We start from the raw sequence: 20,838 nt of genomic DNA, 5'->3' as shown, positions 1-20,838 counted from the left end.
TTGATGCTGGCCTCATAAAATGAGTTTGGAAGTTTTCCTTCCATTTCTATTTTTTGGAACAGTTTCAGGAGAATAGGAATTAGTTCTTCTTTAAATGTTTGGTAGAATTCCCCCAAGAAGCCGTCTGGCCCTGGGCTTTTGTTTGTTTGGAGATTTTTTGATGACTGTTTCAATCTCCTTACTGCTTATGCGTCTGTTGAGGCTTTCTGTTTCATCCTGGTTCAGTTGTGGTAGTTTATATGTCTCTAGGAATGCATCCATTTCTTCCAGGTTGTCAAATTTGTTGGCGTAGAGTTGCTCATAGTATGTTCTTATAATTCTCTGTAGCAAATGTGTTTTTAAATGTTGTATCCTGATGAGACTACACTTCGTAGCAGCAAAGACTTTATTTCTATAAATAAGAACATGATTTTCTCTTATTGTGAAAGGCTCTAAAGTGTGAACTTCTGTTCTGCTTCTGCAGCATTCCTTCTGACAAAAGGACCCCGTTTTCCTCAAGGACCCACCCCGCTCCCTCTGTGCCTCGTGCTCTGGGGGGATGTAGCCACACCCTCCACTCCAGGAGCACCCCAGGCTGTGGCTGGTTGGTGCATTCGGGCTTTGGTTCAGGGTGAGGACATGACCCGATTAAGGCCCAGGGATTTTGCTGGAACTGTCAGGAAGAGTCACGTCTTCCCACTGGGCCTGGAGCCGTGAGGATACAAGTGTGGCATCGCTACTGCTATGTCGCCATTGCACAGAACCTGTCCCAGAATGGAGCAAATCAAAGCAGAGCTGAGTCAGGATGTGGAGAAAATGAACATGAGTCCAGGTGACCTTGTCTGAACGTCTGGAGGGAGGGAGAGATGGAGAGACAGACTGAGACACTGTAAGGTCATCTTGATGTCACTCAGCATCTCAACACTCAGCAGCTCAGGGTGGAAGTGACCGGCACCTGACCAGCACAACAAGGTGAAGAGAAAAGTGACAGCAGGTGGCTGGAGTGGGGAGCCTCAGATGGCGGTGCAGGAAGGGTAGCCAACAGGGCCCAGGCTACAGGGGCAAGTTTCAAGATGGACAGAGACAGGCAGAGTCCCTGGGCAGAAGCGGCAGCCTGAGACTGGGGCCAGACACCGACCAGTGAGAACAGGGCCCCACTGAGCAAGTAAGTAGCCCTGGGACCTGCAGGTGAGCAGGGTGGCCCAGCTCAGGGGGGCTGCAGGGGTAAGTCAGGGGCCCCCCTTGTGCCTCTGACTCGGGAGGTGCAGGCTGCTACAGGGAGCCTGGGAGCCCAGGGCACTTGGCGTGTGGAACGGTGCCAGTGCCAAGCATCGTCCTCTTTTAGTAGATACTCATTACAGGTCAGAGAAACCAAGTAGAGCTAGCTTGGGATTTTTTGGAAAGAGAGGGAAATTCTTAGAATTCAAGAAGAGAAATGTATCTAAGTTCCAGGAACATCTGGGTCTGGCACCTGGAAGCTCTGGGGAAACCAGACGACATTTATTTTCTCTTTTACTCTGCTCTCTTCTTTTTACCTCTACTACACTTCTCTCTCCCACCTGTCCCTCTGTCTCTCCATCCCTGTCCTCTACTACATCTCCCCTGTCCACACATGTGCACATACACATCTCTGTCTCCCTCCATATTCTCATTTCTCTCCTTTCCTCTTTCTTTCCCTTCCCCACTTCCTCATAGCAGATCTCTCATTCCCCCATCTTGGGTGGGGTGCCCGCTGTGGCCGGGACAGCTGAGACAGTGGGGTGCAGGTGGGAGAGGTAAAGGGAGAGCCATGTCTTACAAGCATGGCTTCCAGGACTCACTGCTGTAGTGGGGGGGCACAGCAGGTGATAGGAGAAGAGAGGGTGTTGTCAGCGTGAGCCAGGAAGACCCTCCAGACCCTGTTCCTCTAATCCCCAGGGGCTGGCCATCAGCATATTTATCATCAGTTCCCACAGCAGTCTTCGGCTATTCTGATGTCTGCCCTCCCACAGTCGTCCAGCCAGCGTTCCCTGAGCACCTGCCACGGGCCGCATGCTGTTCCACACACTGGGATTGCAGCCTTGAGGGTGGAACTCGCGTTCTGGCAGAAGGAGGCAGACCAACCACAAACACATAAACAGAAATAGGTCATGATGAGTCCAAGAATGAAAATACACCAGAGAGATGTGATGGGGTGAATGGGGCCACCTTGGTGTTGGGAAGTGACAGTTACCAGAAACCTGGGACAAGAAGCAGACAGCAGAACAAAGACTTGGGAAGAGCAGAGAGGAGGCCGTGTGGCTAGGACACGTGCATCCCAGCGAGTCTGGGCCCAGGGCAGGAGGGCGGCTGCCCCTGCTATTCTGCTCCCCCGCCCCTCATCAGGAGTCCCAGGGGCCAGGAGTTGAGCTCAATCTCCTCTGCCTGCCCCCTCTGCCAGTTCATCGCATCTCCAGGCCAGGTGCTCCAAGCAGAGCTGAGAGCTCAGCTTCTCCACAGTTACCACCAACCCCTAATTCACCCAGGAAGAGCTGCCTCTCCTTGTCCTGGCTCCATCCGCCATCACTTTCCCCCCTTCTCCCTGTGTTTCCAGCAGGGAAACCCCTGATGCAAGTCCAGGGTCCTCATCTTCAGCCTGTCTGAGCTCCCACACTTTGTGTCCGCCCTCATTGACTTCCCTTCCCCACACGGCTCGGCGAGTCCCTATCTCACAAGTCCTGCTGTGGCTCACCTTTCCTAACCCCAGCTGCACTCCGGGTCTTTCTGCTGGTCCTCCTCAGAGGTCTCAGACCTGCTTCTCCAAGCTGCCAGCCTCTCTTGTGCTGCTTACCCCCGGCCTGGGCCCAACCCCTCCGGAGTTCCCCAAGGCCCAGCTAGTGCCCGGCTGCAGCATTTAATGAAACTTTCCTAAGGGCTGAGGGTGACATGAGTGATTGCAAGACAAACAGATTGTAGGAAACTGAAAATTCGCTAGCCAGGGAAGGCAACATCTGCCTCAAGTCATAGCTGTCCCTGCCCCTGGGAGACTGCCTGCAAGGGAGACACCACGTCATTACTCAGGATAATGATGTCCTCCTGTGATGTCAGCCTCAGGCCAAGATGGGTTCTGGGCTTTACCTGATAATCCAAGTCCCCCAAGGGACCCCTGCCCTCAGGAGCTTCTCCTCAGCACCTCGCAAACACTCTCTAGGTGGTTCCTGCGGCAGGGAGCTGGGCTGAGGGAGACACGAAGCTGAGGTCAGCAGTCTTTCCACTCACCAAGTGGTGAGTGTGCCCCGAGGGGCTCCTGTCTCTAATTCCCGCAAAGGCCCAGTGTTAACAGCATTGCGGGGAGATACATTCCATGGCCCACTGTCAGTCAGATTTTTCAGAAGAGAACAGATACTCAGATAAAAGAAAATTGTGCTGATAGGGTTTTTTTCTGACATTGTGGGAAGCTGAGATGAAAAGTTAATGGTAGAAATAATACCCCAAAATGTTGATATTATTTATAACTTCATATAAGCCCTCTAAATCCTTGAGGGAAAGAAAGTATCTTCTATCATATCCTCTTTTCTTTTTTAAAAAATATGTATTTTATTTATTTGAAGGAGAGCATGAGCAGAGGGAGAGGGAGAAACAGGCTCCTCGCTGAGCAGGGAGCCCATGGTGGGGCTCAATCCCAGGACCCTGAGATCATGACCTTGGCCAAAGTCAGACGCTCAACTGTCTGAGCCACCCAGGCACCTTTATCATACAGTCTTTTCAAACAACAAACACATTTGAGGATCTCTCTCTCACACACACAGGAAAGTAGGCTGCAAATATTACATTTTTTGAAATTACCACATACCTAACTGACTTTTCAAAACGAGTTTGTGTTCAACCTGTTTGCTGTATTTATTCCATACATCAACATTCCAGAGTATAAGCTTATTCTGAGAATTTCTCCCAGGAGGAACACATCCATACTCACGCCTAGAGAAGGGAAGGGGAACATGATGGGCCTGGGTAAGTGGAGGGGGTGCTTGAGGTCGCTTTCTCTCTCAGGGCATCACCACCAGCTATAGATTCTAAAGCTGTGCTCTCTGGCATGTGTAAACTCTGGGCCTGGATGACCATCTGGGGCATATCTGCTAACGTGAATATCAACCAGGCGGTTGGGGTGAGGCTGGTCCCCACAGGTGTCTGGGAAGGAGGCCCCCAGGGCCTGCCATCTCTCCCTCAGGTACTCTGTGGAAGCAGCATCAGCAGCCCTTTGGCTGTTTCCTTCTCCTTTTAAGCCACTCTCCTTAGGAAGGAGTATTCAGATGTTACCAGGTCTCTCTCCTTCCAAAGCTCCCACAGGTTGGCCATGGCTATTTATGTTCCCTAAATTAATTTTCTATTTTTCACCTTTTCTCCTGATGCGTCCTTAACCGACAGCACCTTTCCTCCCTTCTTACCATATAAATGCCACGGAATCCTCAGGGTTCAGTTGAAATGCCACTCCTTTGTGAGGTCTCGGTGAACGACACCCCACTTAGCAGGGAGTACTCCCAGGATACTCTGATGGTGATTCATATTGGCCACTTACTGCCTCTAGCTTTTGCTTTACAGTGAGTGAGATTCATGTCTTCTCTCTTGACTGTGAAGCTCTTGAGGTCTGAGATTACGTTTCCTCCCCATGCTGAAAAGCAGGGGCTTTCATTGTTCTCTCAATTGATGTATTTAGCTGACATGAGCTCATTGCTGGACCTTCGCTACAGATGGTGACTGAGCCTTTCCTCTGTGGTCCACAGAAAAGTTTCTAGCATGTGATTGTCAATAGGCAGGAGGGGACTGGTCGGTGTCAGAGTCCCAAGCGAGGGTTGAGACACCGGCAGTCTGCATCTGGCTCTTCAAAGTGTGTACAAGCATCCAGAGGAGGGGGCAAGTTACCCACACATGCACCAGGCTGAGTGCACCTACCTACCATTGTCAGGAAATGAGAGCTAGAGGATACTGGGATCTTGCTCTTTAGCCAGAAAATGCCTACCATCCATAAGTGGTGATATCCTGGAGTCAAGGTCATAGGTGAACAGATCGAGCCTCCATTTTGTTGTATAGTAAACACTGGTGAGTTGGGAGGCAAATAGATGACTCTTCATTGTCTCTTTGGTATTTATGCTTGTAGCTCTTCATTATTTTTCAGAGCTCCATTTGTCCCTTTTTAGGAAATGCTGAATTTAAATACTCTGGTCCTGTTTGAGGACCAGCCAAACAGACTTATCAGGAGCCAAAGCCAGCTGCCTCCTCCCCATCTTTACTGACCGACACTTGTGTAGGGCGAGCGTGAATGAGGACTGTGAAGGCAAGAGGGATGCTTCAGCTGCCCCGGTGTCACTCCGCCCTGGGTTCCTGCTCTCCTGTGTGCTCTCCCGTCCAGCCTCTGCACTGCTTGCAGACTCCAAGTCCTAAAACACAAATCTCCTCCCCTACTCCACTAGCTGCCCTTTTTTCAGACCAAGATCAGGTTCCCTATCCTGCCATTCCTGGTCCTCGGCAACCCTGCCTCCATCTCTTCCTTGTACTGTATTTTGAAGCCATGCCCAGTTTCTGGTGGTCTGCTTCATGCTTTTCATTCACTCCCATGCCCTTCCTCCTGCTTTGACTTCTTTTCATGCTGTCCTCTCTGCCTCTTTGCTTGGCCGAATCCAGCTCATCTTTTAAACATCTCCTCAGTTATCATCTTCTTCAGGAGGCATTCTGCAGATCATCCGACTATGAGTTCAATGTCTTCTGTACATGTTCTCTCCCACTGGTACCCTGGGCCTACCCCTATGATAGTGTTTGGTGCCACTTGATATTATCCGTGTTCGTGTCATCCACAGCCCAACCAACTGCTTGAGGATAGCAATTACTATTCATTGTTGGTTTAACCAGTACCTGGCAAAATGCCTGGCACAAAGTCAGCATTGAATAAATTCTTGTTGGATAGAATTCCAATTTCTTCCATCTTACAACTTAGAAAATGATAGTTGATTTGTTAGATGGACTCTGCATATCATATTTTCAGAATTATAGCTACAGTGGTTCTGTTAATGTATAAAAATAACCCAGGGCTAGCTCGCTCTGAAAGCCAATGAAGTTCCATTTTCCTGAAGAGCAGATGAGCTCTACCTTCCTGCCAGCACACAGTTCTCCAAATGCAAGTCATCACCGTGAGAATGACCACAGTGCCCAGTCTTTGTTCAGATGGGATTTGTGGCAACAAAAAAGCCCACACAGTTCTCAAAATGGTCTGGGCAGGGAATCATCTTAGTTTAAAAACTGGTCAGAAGAACCATGACCATCTTCTCCAGAATTTCTTCATGTTTGGGCTCCTCATGCTAGCTGCTTATCTCCACAATCTTTCAAGATGCTTCTTCACACTATTTACATCATTCATTGTCGATATTATGGCATTCTGTTCAGGTGGTGCTCAATCAAGTTTCCTTTGGAACAATCACCTTGCAGAGGGATGGGGCAGATTCAGTCATTTATTTATTTATCAACAAATATTGATTGAGTACCTATGAAGGGTATACATCTGAGAAAAAATAGACAAAAATTCTTGTCCAAGTTGAGCTTATATTCTAGTGGGAAAACCAGGAAATAAACATTGTAAATGAGTATATTATGTGTTGTTGAAGGTAATAATCACTAACTAATGAAAAGAAAAATACAATAGGGCAAGTAAGGAGGACCAGAAGTATCGTAGTGGGTTTTTTGTTGTTGTTGTTGTTGTTGTTGTTGTTGTTGTTGTTGTTGGTTAGTTGGTTGGTTCATTAGTTTTTTTTAAAGGGGGGAGATGATCTTCATAGAGGTGTTGTAGGTCTCATGGAGAACTGAAACATTTGAGTAAACAGTTGAAGGAGATGAGGGAGGAAGCCATGTAAGTATGCAGGCTAAGAAGTGGCCAGTACAAAGACCTTAGGGACATTTGTACAAGGAGTCCTGAGAACAATGTGGGGGATGCAGAGTGAGGTAGGAAAATAGGAGATGAGATCAGGAAAGTTAACAGGCGTGTAGGGCTCAGATTACGTAGAACCTAATAGATCTTTTTTTTTTTTTAAGATTTTATTTATTTATTTGACAGATGGAGATCACAAGTAGGCAAAGAGGCAGGCAGAGAGAGAGGAGGAAGCAGGCTCCCCGCTGAGCAGAGAGCCCAACTCAGGGCTCGACCCCAAGACCTGGGATCATGACCCGAGCCGAAGGCAGAGGCTTTAACCCACTGAGCCACCGAGGCACCCCGAACCTAATAGACCTTTATAAGGACTCTGGTTCATAATCTGAGAGAAGAGGAAGCTGTTGCAGGATTTTATAGAGAGATGTGACATGACCTGAGGTTACAACTGATTCCTTTGATTCTGTGTTGAGAATAGACTGTAGGGGGCAGGGCTGGAAGGGGTGAGATCACTAGGAGTCTACTGCTGTTATCCAGATGGAAACTGTAGAGGCTTGGACTGGTATAAAAGCGAGGTAGTGATGAGAAGTGGTTACATTCTGGATACATTTTTGGAAGGAGACCGAATAGGATTTCAGGATGTAGGGTATGACAAAGAGAAGTGGAGGATGATTTCAGTGTTTTATGCCTGAGCAGCTAGAAGTGAGCTGAGGAAGACAGCAGGTAGAGCATCTGTGCAAGGCAATCAGAAGTTGGACCTACTGAGCTTGAGGTGTCTATTGGGTAATCTATAGGGAGACATCAAATGGAAGTTAGATGCAAAAATCAGGAGTTCCAGAGAAAGGTCAAGCTGATGTAAAGATGGTTGACATATAAATGGAGAAGAGAAGAGGTCCAAGGACTAAAAACTGGGACTGAGAAGGAGAAAATCATTGAAGTTGTAAGAAAACTAGGAGCGTCCAAAGACAAGAGAGAAGATACTGTTTCCAGGAGAAGGAAATGATCAGATCTCAGATATTGTCAAGAGGTCAAATAAGATGAGGACTGAGAACTGACTTTGAGTTTATCCATGTGCTGGATATTGGTGACAATGGATACTGGGTTGATGGTATCCTCCCAAAATTCTTGAATATCTATACAGAAACTTTTTGGGGAGTAGAATCTTTTTGGATACATTCAGTTACATTAAATTGACATCATACTGGATGAGGGTGGGTCCTAAATCCGAAAACTAGTGTCCTTAGAGTAAGAAGACCATGTGGTGAAGACACAGAGCCAACAAGGGGAATGCAGGGCGATGGGGGAGCAGAGATTCCAGTGTGCGGCTACCAGCCAAGGATCACCGGCAACCACCGGGAGCCAGGAGGAGGCGAGGAAGGATTCTTCTGGAGAGTCTTTGGAAAGAGCACGGCCCCACTGACACCTTGAATCCAGACTTCTGGCCACCAGAACTGGGGGAGAATAGATTCATATTGTTGTAAGCCACCCAGTTTATTGTATTTTGTTATGAAAACCCGAGGACCCTGATGCACTTGGTGCCTTGACTTGGGCTGCTGTAACAAAACAGCGTAGACCGGGGCTTACACAACAGGCATTTATTCCTCACAGATCTGGAAGCTGGAGGTCAAAGGTCAGGATACTGGCATGGTTGGGTTCTGGTGAGAACTCTTTCCCTGACTTGCAGATGGCTGCTTTCTCCCTGTGTGCTCACATGGCGGGTGGAAAGACAGCAAGCACCAGCTCTCTGATGTCTCCTCTAAGGGCTCAAAGCCCTTCGTGAGAGCCCTACTCTCAGGACCTCATCTCACCCTGGTTACCCTGCAAATGTGCCATCTGCAAACACCATCACATTAGAGGTTAGGGCTTCAACATATGAATTTTGTGGGGTACAAACTTCATTCCATAGCACTCTATAAAGCAGTCATTTTACATTTCTGTACCTTGATTTCCTCATCTGTAAAATGGGGATAATAATAGTATAACCACCTCAGAGAACTGTGGTGAGGAACAAGTGAATTAATAGATGTAATAGTCTTAGAATAATTCATACCAAGTGCTTAACTATTACAGTGATTGATAAATCCCATCATTTTGTTTTGAAATTAAAACACTCATTTTCGGGACGCCTGGGTGGCTCAGTTGGTTAAGCAGCTGCCTTCAGCTCAGGTCATGATCCCAGCATCCTGGGATCGAGTCCCACATCGGGCTCCTTGCTCAGCAGGGAGCCTGCTTCTCCCTCTGCCTCTGCCTGCCATTCTGTCTGCCTGCACTCGCTCTCTCTCCCTCTCTCTCTGACAAATAAATAAAATCTTTAAAAAAAAAACAACAACTCATTTTCACTTGTTCTTTGTTTAATTCTCAATTAGCTCATTAACTGGACAGATTATATTTCCCTAAACTGCTAAACACTAATTTCACACTTAATCAAATTCTCTTAAATGTTCTAAATTAAAGAAAAAAAACTTTATAATCTAGCAAAGAAAATTCTCCTAATATTTAAGCACTGTTTCAGGAATCAATTGGCTAAATTTCCTAAACATTTCAAACTGAAGCCACAAATTTAAAGTGTGATTATGTCCAACACTACAAACATCCAACACAGTAAGTGTTAAACAGAATCATTTTCAAGCACTGTTAACTCCTTATTTTTTAAAATAAATCTTATTTTTTTTTTAAGCAGTTTTAGGTTCATACAGTAAAACTGAGTAGGAAGTATGGAGAGTTCCCGGGACGCCTGGGTGGCTCAGTCATTTGGGCCGCTGCCTTTGGCTTGGGTCATGATCCCAGGACCCTGGGATCGAGTCCCACATCGGGCTCATTTCTCAGTGGGGAGCCTGCTTCTCTCCCCGCCTCTGCCTACCACTCTGCCTGCTTGTGCTCTCTCCCTCTCTCCCTCTCTCTCTCTCTGACAAATAAATAAATAAATAAAATCTTTAAAAAGAAAGTATAGAGAGTTCCCATATAACCAGTGTTTCCACATACAGACATCCTCCCTGCTGTCAGCATCTCCCACCAGAGTGGTACAGTTGTTACAGGCAGTGAACCCGCATTGACATATCAGTATCACCAGAAGTCTGTAGTTTACATCATCGTCCATTCTTGATGTTGTTCATGCTCTGAGTTTGCACAAACACACACTGACATGTATCCATCACATAACAGCATATGTCATACAAAGTATTTTCACTGCTTTTAAGATTTTCGGTCAAGCACTATTAACTCTTATAATGCGAATATATAAAAAAAAATGCATAGAGATTAAATTACCTTAAGCATTTCAGCATCTTAGAAAATAAATTTGTAAACTTAGCATATTGGATTTTCCTGAGCATTTAAAGGTTAAATAAATGTAACTAGTCAAGTTATCCTAAATGTATCTATTAAAATCATAAATCCAGTAGTTTTTACTGTATCATGTTATTAAGTACTTACCTTAAAAACATAAAACAGAATTTTGATTACAAACGTGTTATTGCAAATTTAAATAAATATAATAAATAAATAAATAAATAACCTACACAAAAACATTATTACTTCACATTTAGAATTCTTGTTTGTTTTACCTCTCTCTTGTTACAAAGTTAATTTTCCCAAGAGCAGGAAGAGAATTATCAGTTCTTCAGTAGCAACTGAGACTACAGATGGATGACCACTCGGAGGTCTGAGTCCCCAATTACAAAAGGAGGATACCTGTGCACAGACATGGGAAAGGGCTGGCTTACTCCCTGGAAAATTTCACCAGAGCTGTGCATTCACAAGGCAAGTCCCTTCTTCTAGTTGGCTTCTGCCAGGTGTGCTGTCAGTGGGAGATAATACCAGCCTTTTTCAGTGGGATTTCATTTCACGATCCAGTGCCTCTCATATATTCTAGGAACATTTCAACTTCCACCCTGACCCAATTGTTTTTATAACATTTTTCATTTTTTTTTTAAGATTTTATTTATTTATTTGAGAGAGAGAGAGAAGGATTGAGCACCAGTGGGGGAAGGAAGATGGAGAAGCGGACTCCCTGCTCAGCAGGGAGCCCGATGCAGGGCTTGATCCCAGGACCCCGGGATCATGACCTGAGCCAAAGGCAGACACTTAACCAACTGAGCCACCCAGGCGTCTCTACAGTCCAGCTTCTTGATGAGACTTCAGTTACTCTCTTTTCTTGCTCAGTGTCCTGTTTCTCTGGTCCTTGACTGACAACCACAAGCTCTTCAAGAGTAGGGTGCGCGGCAGTCATCTTTGTGTTTCTAATGGTCCGCACATTTGCCTGGTGCTCAACAAATCTTTGCAGAATGAATTAATGAGTAAATGTAATAAATTCTAAGCTTGGAGTAACAAACTCCAAATATACAACTCCACCAGGCAGAGTAATTGTTGCCTTGTAGCAATTCCCTGATTTGCCCCACCCTCTGAAAACTCTGACAGCACCCCCTGCTGCGAACCTTTTTAATGACCCCTCACCAACAGCCACTTCTTCCTTGTTTCTGAGGAGCTTCTCAGTATCAGTATACATGTCACACACACACCAACACTCACTGCCATTCCCCTGAAGGTTGACTTGACAGTGGGTCTTAGTACACTTTCCTACACAGTCTGGACTATTCCGAGTTACTCTCTGAATTGAAAATCCTTTTTGGAAAGATGGTGTAATGGAGTTGGGGTGGGCAATGACTTGCCATCCTGGGCATGGTCCTCAAAGCGTACATTTGGAGCCATAAACACACAGTGGCAGATGCCGGCTCTGCTGTTCTCTGCCTTTGTTATTTGGCCTTTCTCGGACTCAGCTCTGTAAGAATGTAAGTGTAGTGTCCATCACAGAGGTCCAGGCGAACATCGAACGAGATCAGCTATGCAAAGCTCTTAGGGTAGAGCAGAGTGCCCAAGTGCTCCACACAGAGAAGCTGTTACCCAAGTGGACTCTCCTTTTCCAGCTGTCGCCCCAGTCCCTGACTGACAGTACAGTCACATTCACACTTCTTTAACGTGATTCTTAAAGGGATGAGGGGCAATGAAAAACAAAGAATGTCCTCTTTGGAGAAAGAAAAAAGCTAATCAGATTCTAAGCGGGGGGAGGGGGGAAGGGAGGGAGAGAGGGGGTGGGCATGAGGATTCCTAATATATTTTGCAAAGCTGGGTTAAGTAATAGTCAACAAAATCATGAGACTTTTTATGGTTTTTAAATAAAAATTGAAAATATGAGTGTAACAATAATGAGCCCATATAAGATTGAATCATGTAATGAGTCACTTCAATTTCTGACGAGCTTCTTAGTTCAAAGCCCTTAGATACTTCCTGTAATCAAAACCCATTTTCAAATTCACACGAAGATATTATCTAATGATCCACCCAATCTTTTCATGTTCTTAATTTGGGGTCAGTTTCATTGGCCTGTCTCACATCACCTGTCATTTTTGTGATCGAAATGTCACTTCACATTACAGTTTTCATTGAGACTGTTCTCATCTTTGGTTTCAATTCAATTTAATTCAAACGGGATCTGTATGTCTCGGGACAATTGAATTCACTTCAGTTTCCCACTGTTCTGATAAGATTGTAACCACTATTTCCTATTGATGCCATTGAAGGTCCTAATGCCTTCCAAACCCCTGGCGCAGCCTGGGAGCTCAGATAACAAGGACGCTGCTGCTTCTGCCCCCTGAGATGGGTGTGGTGCCAGCCCTGGAACCAGCTAGGCCAGGCTTCTGGCCACCAGTTGGCACCACCATTGCTCTCTCTGGTGCTGGGGCCACAGTCTGTAACCACCCCATCTCCCCACCAAAACCCTACTGGGTCAGTGCTCTTCTGAACTGTAGAAAGTCTTTCCTTATACCTCGGTTTACAGGAATCTTGGCTGAGAAACAGCCCATTCAGTTATAAGAGTTTGGAAAGGTGTTATAATTTGCTTATTTGTTTGTTTGTTTGTTTGTTTTTTTTGGTTGGGTTTTTCCAGTATTTCCCCCAACAGAAGACAGACAGAAGGGGTTGGGCCCCAGCACACTTCACCCATGCCACACTCAAAATTGCCCTTCTCCTGTAACAACTACTTTTTTTCACAACTGAATTGCATATCTGACATGCCCTAGGAGAAGTTCATTTCCAAGAAGCTTCTTTTGCAAGACCCCTGACAGAGATGACCCTACCCTTCCACCAGACCTTGAAACTCCTTTGTCTTATCCTCTTGTGGGCTGGCAAAAATATTCTAGAGTCCTGGTGTCACTGTCTAGAGTAGGAACACAAAGGATACTGGGACCAGCCAGGATCAGAGCCCAGAAAATAAACCCAGCTAAAGAAGAGGGAGACCCAGCTGAAGAAGAAGAGAAGAGGCCCCTCCACACCATTCCCAGGAACTGAGTTTGATTCCAGCTAACTGCATGTACAAGGAAACTCACCAGGTGAGCAAAACCTAGCTATGAAGGTCAAGTCAGAGCTATACTATAATTTGACCCCTGGCAGCATGGTCTCTGCTAATGGTAGCCCTGGGTATGGAGACTGGTAAAACATTGGCTAGAGTAACAGCCCAGCCATCTAAGCAGGCTTCAGATAAAGCCAGAACACATCAGGTACAGAGGTGGTCTCTAAGGCTGGGAATTTGGGGAAAGCCCTACCCAAAGCAGTGGGAAGGACCTGCTCAAATGGAAAGAAGAAACTAAGGTTAGAACAGGGAAGACTGACGTCGTGTGTAGAGCTGAGGGTGCAAATTAGGTACACATGCAGGTCACTAGCTGGTGCAGTCCGGAAAAACAGAATAATTAAGTTGGAGCCATAAGAGGGCTGTGGCACTTGCTGCATGTTACTGGCTCAGAATAGTGTTGCTTAACGTTGTTTCATCTGATTCAGAGTACCTAGAAAACCAAGGCAGAAGCTCAAATGTACAGACGGGACTTACAGACTGAATTTAGAAATGATGTAATTGCTGAAGCATAGACTTTGAAGTTAGAAGTCTTGAGTTCAAATCCCAACTCTGACACTTAGTAACAGTGTGACTTTGGGCAAATTAATCTTCCTGTATCTTTGTGTCCTCCAGTAAAAAACCTCATAAGTTCTCTGTGAGGCCTTTGTAAGGATTTGTAAAGTTCATATCCTGCTGCCTGGCACATGATAGGAACTCAGACACTGAAGGAATAATAGCAGCACAACAAACTCTTTGGTGGGGCTAAGACTGTGGACATTTTGCCCTCCCAGACAAGAATGACTGAGGGACTGACAAGCTGGGCCTGCAGATAGGGGTCTCACCACTGAGAGAAGGGGCTCTGGGAAGATCCTGCCAGATGTGGGTGGGTGGTTGGGAAGGAGGGCCATTCCGAGGGTGCTCCAGAACATTAGCTGGCCTGGGAAGGTCATTTCGAATCCCAATAGAAGACAAATATCCATTCACATTTTCCTCCTAGACTCGAACATTCCCCTTCCCACAGCCAGGGGCATACTTCTGAGTCAAGGAGTACAGTCAGGTATGGCTGTCCATCTGCAGTGTCCGCTCTGGCTTTCGTTACTCACTCTAAGTCAGAGCCTCATGTGCGAGCATTTGATCCATGAAATGCAGTCCACATATTCCAGTTCCAAAATGTTTGCAGCTTTTCCATGGTTAATATATATCTATTTGGTTATTGCTGTGTCCTTGGCAGTGACTCTGGTTTTCTCTCTGGGCTGGCAGCATTAATACCCTTAGTCTGTACTGGAACGTGCCCTGAGTTGAAATTAAATGGATGCTGCACTGAGTGTGAAACAGGAGAGATCCGGCTGCTCTAATGCCGGGCTCCACTGGAAGAGCCCATCCTCACAGCTTAGAAACCAGGAATGGGGGTTGCGCCCCACAGATACCCCCTCTCCGCTCCCCAACCTTATGTCCTCCCCCTCTACTCCTCATCCCCAAGCCTGCCTGTTCCTCTAGTGAGCCATATACCTCGCCTGCCTTTGTACCTTTGTACCTTTGTGCAGGCTCTTTCCTCTAACCCAAATGGCCTTCCCTTCTTCTTTCCTGATAGACTCCCCTTCAGCCTAAGTGGCCCAGCTTGACTTACCTTTCGGAGTCCTCTCTATGGACCTCCTCAAACCCTCTTCCTTCTTTGCTCCTGCGCATTCTCTGCACGCCTCTGTTACTCAGCTTCTCACCTTATAACTTCTCCCCCGGTAAGCCCGTTGAAAAAAGTGGGGGTATGTGTCTTACACGTGGCATCTCCAGCATCTTGGGGACACTGTGTCCCCAGCATCTATCACAGTGCCTGGCACTTGTTAGCTTACACATTAAAAATATATGCATGATTACTACAGCTTTACAGTATATCTTGAAACCTGAAATTCTGATGCCTCCAGCTTTGTTCTTCTTTTTCAAGATACTTTAGCTATTTGGGGTCTTCTGTGGTTTCCTACACACTTTAATATAACTCGTTCTAGTTCTGTGAAAAATGTTACTGGCATTTTGATCGGGATTACACTGAATCTGTAGACGACTTTGGATGGTATGGACATTTTAACAATATTAATTCTTCCAGCCCACGAGCACTGGGATATCTTTCCATTTGTTTGTGTTGTCTTCAGTTTCTTTCATCAGTGCTTTCATTTTCAGAGTGCAGGTTTTGACTTCCTTGGTCATGTTCATTGCTGGATCTTTTATTCTTTTTGGTGTAATTGTAAGGGGAGTGTTTCCTAATTTCCCTTTCTGCTACTTTGTTATTAGTGTGTAGAAATGCAGCAGATTTGTGTATATTAATTTTGTATCTTACAACGTGACTGAAATCATGTATCAGTTCTAATAGTTTCTTTGGTGGAGTTTTTGGGTTTTCTATATATGATCTGTCATCTGCAAATAGTGAAAGTTTTACTTCTTTCTTACAAATTTGGATTCCTTTTATATCTTTTTTTAAAAGATTTTATTTATTTATTTATTAGAGAGAGAGAGAGAGAGAGAGCACAAGCAGGGGGAGTGGAAGAGGGAGAAGTAGGCTCCCTGCTGGGCACGGAGCTCAATGTGGGGCTGGATCCCAGAACCCTGGGATCATGACCTGAGCTGAAGGTAGACAATAAGCTGACTGAGCCACCCAGGGGCCCCCTTTTATATCTTTTTTGTCTGATTGCTACAGCTAGGACTTTCTTATTATGTTCAGTTAAAGTGGTGAGGGTGGACATTCTTTCTGATCTAAAAGGAAAAGCTCTCTGGTTTTCACCACTGAGTATCATGTTAGCTCTGAGTGTGTCAGATATGGCCTTTATTATGTGGACGTATGTTCTCTCCAAGCCCCAATGGTATGGTACTGACACAAAAATAGACACATGGTTCAATGGAACAGAATAGAAAGCCCAGAAATAAACCCATGCTTATATGGTCACTTAATCTATGACAAAGGAGGCAAGAATAGACAATGGGCAAAGGACAGTCACTTCAGTAAATGCATGCTGGGAAAACTGGACAGCTACATGCAAAAGAGTGAACCTGGACCACTTTCTTACACCATACACAAAAACAAATTCAAAATGGATTAAAGACCTAAATGTGAGACCTGAAACCATAAAACTTTGAGAAGAAAACATAGGCAGTAATTTCTTTGACATTGGCCTTAGCAACATTTTTCTAGATTTGTCTCCTCAGGCAAGGGAAACAAAAGCAAAAATAAACATTGAAACTACACCAAAGTAAAAAGTTTTCGAACCATCAACAAAACAAAAGGCAACCTACGGAGTGGCAGAAGATATTTACAAATGATATGTCTAAAAATAGGTTAATATACAAAATATGGAGGGAACTTCTATAACTCAGCACCAAAAAACCCCTGCAAATAATCCTATTACAAAGTGAGCAGAGGACCTGAATAGGCATTTTTCCAAAGAAGACATACAGCTGCCCAACAGGCACATGAAAGGATGCTCAACATCACTCATCATGAGGGAAATCCCAACAAAACCATGAGGAAATACCACTTGATGCCTGTCAGAATGGCTAGAATCAAAAACACAAGGAATAACAAGTGTTGGTGAGGACGTGGAGAAAAAGGGAGCCTCGTGCACTGTTGGTGGGAATGCAAGCTGGTGCAGCCACTCTGAAAAACAGTAGGCTGGTTCCTCAAAAAATTAAAGATAGAAATACCATATGATTCAGTACTTTCACTAAACTCCAAAGAAAATTCCAGAATTCCAAAGAAAAATGAAAACACTAATTTGAAAAGATATATGCCTCCGTATGCTTATTACAGCATTATTTACAATAGCCAAGATATGGAAGCAGCTCAAGTTTGTACACACACACACACACACACACACACACACACACTCACACACACTCACACACACTAGAATACTATTCAGCCATCAAAAAGAGTCAGAGCTTGCCACTTATGACAATGTGGAGGACCTAGAAAGCAAAGCAAAGTGAAATTAAGTCAGACAGAGAAAAACAAATACCATATGATTTTACTTATATATGGAATCTAAAAAAACAGAACACATGAATAAACAAGTGAAAAAAAGACTCTTAAATACAAAGGACAAATTGGTGGTTGCCAGAGGGGAAGGTAGTAGGGAAATGAGTGAAACAGATAAAGGGGACTGTGAGATACAAACTTCCAGTTATAAAATAAAGAAGTCATGGAGATGAAAAGTACAGCAAAAGGAATATAGTCCATAATAGTAAAATAATGCATCCTGGTGAGCATGGAGTAACGCATAGATTTGTGAATCAATATGTTGTACACCTAAAAGTAATATAACCCTATATGTTAATTATACTTCAATTTAAAAAATAAAAATATATATATGGATGAAAACCAAAGCATTCTTTTTGTTTCTTCTTCCTACAGAAACGATGACTATTGGTAAGAGGATTCTTTGTGCCAAGGACACAGTGGGACACCCACCTTACAAAGATCTTAAGTAACTTTTCCCATCCAACAACACCCGGACGACTCCAGTGACCAAATGCTGAGCTGTAACCACAGCAATAACTGGCCCTCTTTCTGGATTAGGTTTGGTGAATGTGAATGGTCTGGCCATCTTCCAGTAGCCTAAGGTGGTGTGCTACAGGGGGAGCATGACTGTCATGGCCAAGAACCAAGGTTGGACTACGGAAGAAACCACCTGATGTAGTGGGAAAACTAAGAGTACCCTGGAGCGCTAGGACTCTTAGTGACTAACATGAGGCCCTTGGTGATGGGGTCACAGCACCGCCCTGGTAGTGTCAGTCTGACACGATGTCATTTGCTTGAATGCCCTGGAAGGACCGAATATGTAAACATACATCCAGGTGCTAAACAGGCAGCAGATCTAATTCACCCTGGACTACATTTGAGCTAGTAACTGTCTTCAGAAAATAATTTTACCCCAAGAAGTGCTCCAGCTTTTCAAGGAATAGCCCCAGGAGAGTAAGAGGAGAAGCAGGCTGTTCCCCCGGAAAAAATCTAGTGCAAGGAGGGCTGATTCACAGCAAGTTCACTGCCCCCTCCCATGCACATGGCAGAGATTACCAGTTGACTGTAATCCTCTCTAGTGCTAAACCCACATTCTGAGGAGTCAGAATCCCGGGCAGTGTTTTCTAGATGGTCAGCAGCCACTTCCCGGCAACTGCTCTCAACGTTAAAATGAAAGTTACCTGCCGTCTCTGTTAGAGAGGCCGGCGACTCAAGGGCATAAGAGTTCTGGAATACCCTTTCCCGGGCATGGTTGTCCGTGGGGGGAACAGCCGCAGGAACAGGTGTACTGTTGTATGAAATAAGTTGATGGAGAGGTAACACAACGCTCCCCCTGAGGAAGACACAGCTTTTGGGCCTTCTTGGCCTCTGTGCTCTCTGGGGTATTTCCATATGCAGCAGCCCGGAGGCATTAGCCCTGGGCAGCCAAGACAGGCTTCCTTTCACCTCCAGACACATATCACTTTCACAGCACTTGGGGAACGGAAATACCTACAAGAGTGAAGGTCAAGGGCTCTCCCCGGGTATCTCATTCATTACTCAGCTTCCTCTGTGACCACATCAGCCAGCCCACTGCCAGCTCTGCTCCTCATCCTCATTGCTTCTGCCTCCATACAAATGAAACCAAAGGCCTTAGCGTACCTTGGGGCTGGGGAAGAGGGGTGGCTGTGACCTAGTGGTCTTCTCTCTCCCATTATGGGTGCAAGGTACCCCAACCACACATTGCACCACTTCTCCAAGATAACAACCTAGGAAGCTCATTGTCTTCATTTGAATTAACATTTCATTGTAGGACTACCTGGGTGGAAGCAGGATCATTGCCTATCTTCAGAAAGTTCTTAGTGCCGCAGCTGCCTGGTGAAAGACACTCGACACTGATCTCACATCTAAAAAGGAAAGGGGCCTTTGGTTGTGTGAGGCAGTGTTAACCACACTCCAGCTTCCCGCGTTCCCCGGCCTGCCTAGTGCATTTTCATCTCTGATTGGCTTTCTACCACTGGCATCCAAAGAGAAGCCAAGGTTCTGCCTACATCTGACCATATGAGAAGAACTCATCTTTCCTTGGCCAGAGTTCTATCCTGCCTCTTCCTCCCTATCACACATCCTGCACCGTAGCAGTGTTTTGAACCAAAGCATGATGGACTTGTGCCAGCAGGACAGCCAGTAGAAATACTGTCTCTAGAGCCAGGCAGATGAACCCAGAAGAATGGTCCCCGAGAAACCAGACTGGCCCCGAGAGATATCAGGCAGCCATCCCAATAAACTTCGACATGTCCTTGGTACTGAGAGCCTGGGTAGGAGATCCTGGGGCAGCTGTGCCTATTGTTCCCCCCACCCACCCCCCCAAAGATCTTCCTACCCAGAGAGCTAGCAGCCCCGGGTACTACTGAGCCTGTTACTGGCTTGTTGGTACAAAACGGAAGGTGGCTTTGTAGGGGCAGCAGGCAAAGAAGCCTGTTTACATGGCAGGCAGGTGGCTTTGTGTCTAGAAAGCTTTACCTAGCCAGTCCAGCTGTGGCCAAAGGCTGTTTTTGAATTTGAACTCCCTGAGCCCATCTGCAACTCTGCCTCTGTTTTCTTGCATTCTATTTGGTTTCCCTTTAGTTTCCTAGTAAATGTTCCTTTTGAAACATTCCAATCTTGTCTCATTGAACTTGAGGGGGAGGGGCTTCTTCAACATCTTTCTCAGGATGGAGAAGGAAATTAACATGCCTTGAAAAAATGGAAGTGGCAGTGAGAGGGTCAGATCTTAGGAAAAGACCTTGGGGAGAGTTGGTGCCAAGAGATGGGAGAGGCCAAGCGTGTGGACCCCACCCAACCCGCCCTGATTCTCAGCCCCTTTCTCACACTGCCTCTGTCTTTAAGTTGATCTGCCTTGGATGCATGTAGCTGCCAAAGCACCTCCCCAACCCTGCCCTGGGCACATCCAGCAGGCTCCGCAGCCCTGGGCACATCCAGCGGGCTCCCCAGCCCTGCACTGGGCACATCCAGTGGGTGATCTGATGTCCAGGAGGTACACTGTCGCACGTCCAGAGGAGGAATAAGGGAGGGGTCCGAGCGTTTTCTAGAGCATGGTTTCTAGAGTTTTCAAAATCCTCCAACAATCATGACCCTGAATGGAATGATTTGGTCCTCAGGACCATCCGTAGAACTAAATTTCATGTGAAAAGAAGAAAGTCTTGCATGTTCTCACACTTCAGCTGAGGAGACTGACGAGAGAGAGACACAGAAAGCTCCCTTTAGGGCCATCCTGTCCTGCTCCGGGGCGTCCTGCAGTGATCTGTTGCCACGTAACAAAGTGTAACAAAGCTTACTGATTCAGAGGGAAAGTTACTTTCCTTCATGGGTATGTAGGTTGGCTGGGTGTGGGTGGTCGCTCTCTCCTGGAGTCTCATGGCTGCTCTCAGATGGCAGCTCAGGCTTCATCTGAATGCCTGACAGGGTGGATTATTCCAGATGGATCCATCACTCACATGTCCAGCTCTTTCTCCGGGATGGCGGGAACAGCTGGTTGCTGGTTGGGCATCTCTGTCCACGAGATTAGCTTGGGCTTCCTCATGACATGGTGGTCCCAAGCGGTAAGACTGTTTGCATAGCACTGGCTTC

General features: G+C 45.8%; 1 protein-coding gene across 1 annotated transcript in view; it reads left to right on the top strand.

Annotated features, from left to right (window-relative positions):
• LOC111159617 (synaptotagmin 9) overlaps positions 1-19,864 on the top strand; it is a 206,358-nt gene extending 186,494 nt beyond the window's left edge. Inside the window, exon 7 of the mRNA XM_022522155.1 lies at positions 17,626-19,864. Coding sequence (XP_022377863.1) covers positions 17,626-17,634 — 9 coding nt within the window. The 3' untranslated portion in view covers positions 17,635-19,864. The remainder of the gene's footprint in view (positions 1-17,625) is intronic.
• The last annotated feature ends 974 nt before the right edge of the window (positions 19,865-20,838 follow it).

This window comes from Enhydra lutris, unplaced genomic scaffold, assembly GCF_002288905.1.
Source record: "Enhydra lutris kenyoni isolate GAN:26980312 unplaced genomic scaffold, ASM228890v2 scaffoldscaffold68, whole genome shotgun sequence".
In the NCBI taxonomy this organism is placed as follows: Eukaryota; Metazoa; Chordata; class Mammalia; order Carnivora; family Mustelidae; genus Enhydra; species Enhydra lutris.
This window is presented reverse-complemented; position numbering and strand designations above follow the sequence as displayed.